The 2,378-nt window shown below is 37.9% G+C and overlaps 1 protein-coding gene across 1 annotated transcript; it reads right to left on the minus strand.

The window, feature by feature from the left end:
* Window positions 1-503: 503 nt before the first annotated feature.
* Window positions 504-1,047, minus strand: LOC131890346 (uncharacterized). The gene is made up of 2 exons (XM_059239680.1): window positions 982-1,047; window positions 504-909 (listed from the first exon to the last, which is right to left on the minus strand). The coding sequence occupies exons 1-2, from the start codon at window positions 988-990 to the stop codon at window positions 589-591; spliced, it is 330 nt and encodes a 109-aa protein (XP_059095663.1). The 5' UTR covers window positions 991-1,047; the 3' UTR covers window positions 504-588.
* Between the last annotated feature and the right edge of the window lie 1,331 nt (window positions 1,048-2,378).

Raw genomic sequence — 2,378 nt, forward strand, 5'->3', positions numbered from 1 at the left:
ACGCCTGCCTTTGCTTAACCTCCCTAACCTCCATCTTAGTGGAAGACGCTTAGGTCGTAGTCCTCATTCAAGCCCATCACGTGATGGGAGGCATTGACCGGATCAACTCGAAACTTTTCACGCAGAATAGAGATGCTCATCCTGCACACACGAGACAAGCTGAACAAGAATACTAATTGTTGCCATTTGTTGAAACACTGACTCGATTCTGAGTTTCTTCACGGCCGATTTTGACCGACAACAAATCAATTGAAATCAGTGCAGTTTGAACAGTTAAGCTAATAACATAACACTGAAACATTTCACCGCCGTATGCAAGAGGACATAAATCACATGCGATCTATCTTACTCCTGAATTCTCGAGTGAGTTATTTGTTACATCTTGGATTGTATCCAACATCTCTACACATTCTATATTGGTTAGCATTCAACTACTCGTATGTATTGCAGATAAATTGTGTTCTCTCAGTTCATCCTTTTAATTTGAGAACAAAACCAATCAAAATAACAATTCTAGTCTGTTTGGTTTAACGAATTTATTTTTCTCTAAAGCTTTGGTTGAAGTGAATGAGTTTGATGTTTTGAACATTAATGATAAAAGTTTCGACGCCCGTGGCTTCGATACCCATGACTGTGATGGTTGTCATAACCGTAATCATAATCCCGTCGACCAAAGAGCCAACGAAGGAAGAGGGGACTGGCCTCGGCACTTCGCCTTTTACGGAGAACTTCCTTTTCCAGATCAGCCTCCATGTCCTCACCCTCAAGCTCGTCCCTGAGGAACTCGTATAATTCCACGATCTTGTCTTGAGTCAAGGTGTTGTATTCAGGAGCCTCCATAATTTGAGATGTGTCGTCCTCTTGGGAAGAGACCAGAGCCACGCCCATCAAGACGGTGAGGACCAAAACCTGTAAAGTCAAAATGAATGATGATTGGAATAAAAAAGAATAACATAGAGAACTTACAATCAAGTATCTTACGAATTTCATGATGATTTTGGAAAAGAGATTGGTTGTTATTCAATAAACGCTGGATGTTGACTTGTCGATGGAATCTGTTTCAGTCCAGCTTTTATAGGACCAGCCGGGATCTTGCTCGGCCATTTGTTCACCTTTTTGTCGTTGCGTAAGATAATAAGCATTGCGTGTGTTCTCTATGAGGGAGACATTCTCGAACGCTCTTTAGAGATCTTCGTACGTAAACGGCGGAGACGGAGCCCGTTGAAAGAAAATCTCTCGAGCAAAACCAACCACCCTCTTGTCAGACTGCATTTGCATTTGAGAGTATCGGAGAAAAATTTTAGCTTATTTTTGTCATGAATGAATTCGTAAAAGTTCAGACTTGAGGTGAATATTGTAAAAAATCCGGACTTTAGGGCTATGAACACTTAACTTGATATTTGCAACCAAGAGTACCACTTGGAGGTAATACGGAAAGAACTCATTTTTATGTTGGCAATGGCAAATCCATGTGTTCCTAAAGGAAAGTGGCCCATAGGGAAGTATTTCTCACTTTAGATGAAGAAGTTCAAACGGTAAGTTTGATTTTCCTCCATCGTACTCATTTTATAAGCAATTTGTTCGTAATCATTAATAAACGAATCACATCTCTATAAAGGGATTGTTATTTTGAGTTCAACTTCAAGTGTGATACAATTCTAACCCTCCACTGATGAGGTTATCGTCAAATGGTTAAATAATCCAATGTACTGTACTGTACGTATACTGCTTTGATTTGTTTGTTAAACTATGAAGTCTAGAGAATTTGGTGGCTAAAATACGTTTTCCTTGAATGGAATTATTGACTCACTATGTCGAGGTACTTGCTTGAATTATTGTTGATTATGAAATATAATGTTCTTTAACAGTGCTAAATTGTTTCTTCAACTTAAAATTTTCATGACTGGAACGTCACATCCTTTTTGACTATGATCACATGATCAATTTCAATTGATTTCCTTGTCTCACGATGTTGGTGCTTCGAGGTGCTTTTTCGCCTGTATCGAACACCTTCACATAGTTCAGAATATATTTGATGTATTCTTAAGAAATGCCAGTGCAACTTCAGCTTTCTCTCCAATTGAAAAACCTTACGAACTAAAAGACTTCGAATCAAATGGACCATATTTGGGAAACGTTATGTGAAGTTCCATGTTTAAGTCGTATAAATTCTTTTTTGAAGCACAATGTGCACTATTTTTCAATGTTCTGTTTCTAATTTTGCATTTTGTCTTTGTTTATGTTTACTTTCATCAGTGTGTTTGTATGTATCATTCACGAAAATAAAAAGAGCTATAAAACCTAATTGCCGATTTTTGGAACGCATCTTCTGCCAATTTTGATTGCACCCTTTAAGAATTATCACCATTGTGAAATAA

The sequence above is a fragment of the Tigriopus californicus genome, chromosome 11, assembly GCF_007210705.1.
Source record: "Tigriopus californicus strain San Diego chromosome 11, Tcal_SD_v2.1, whole genome shotgun sequence".
Classification (NCBI taxonomy): domain Eukaryota; kingdom Metazoa; phylum Arthropoda; class Copepoda; order Harpacticoida; family Harpacticidae; genus Tigriopus; species Tigriopus californicus.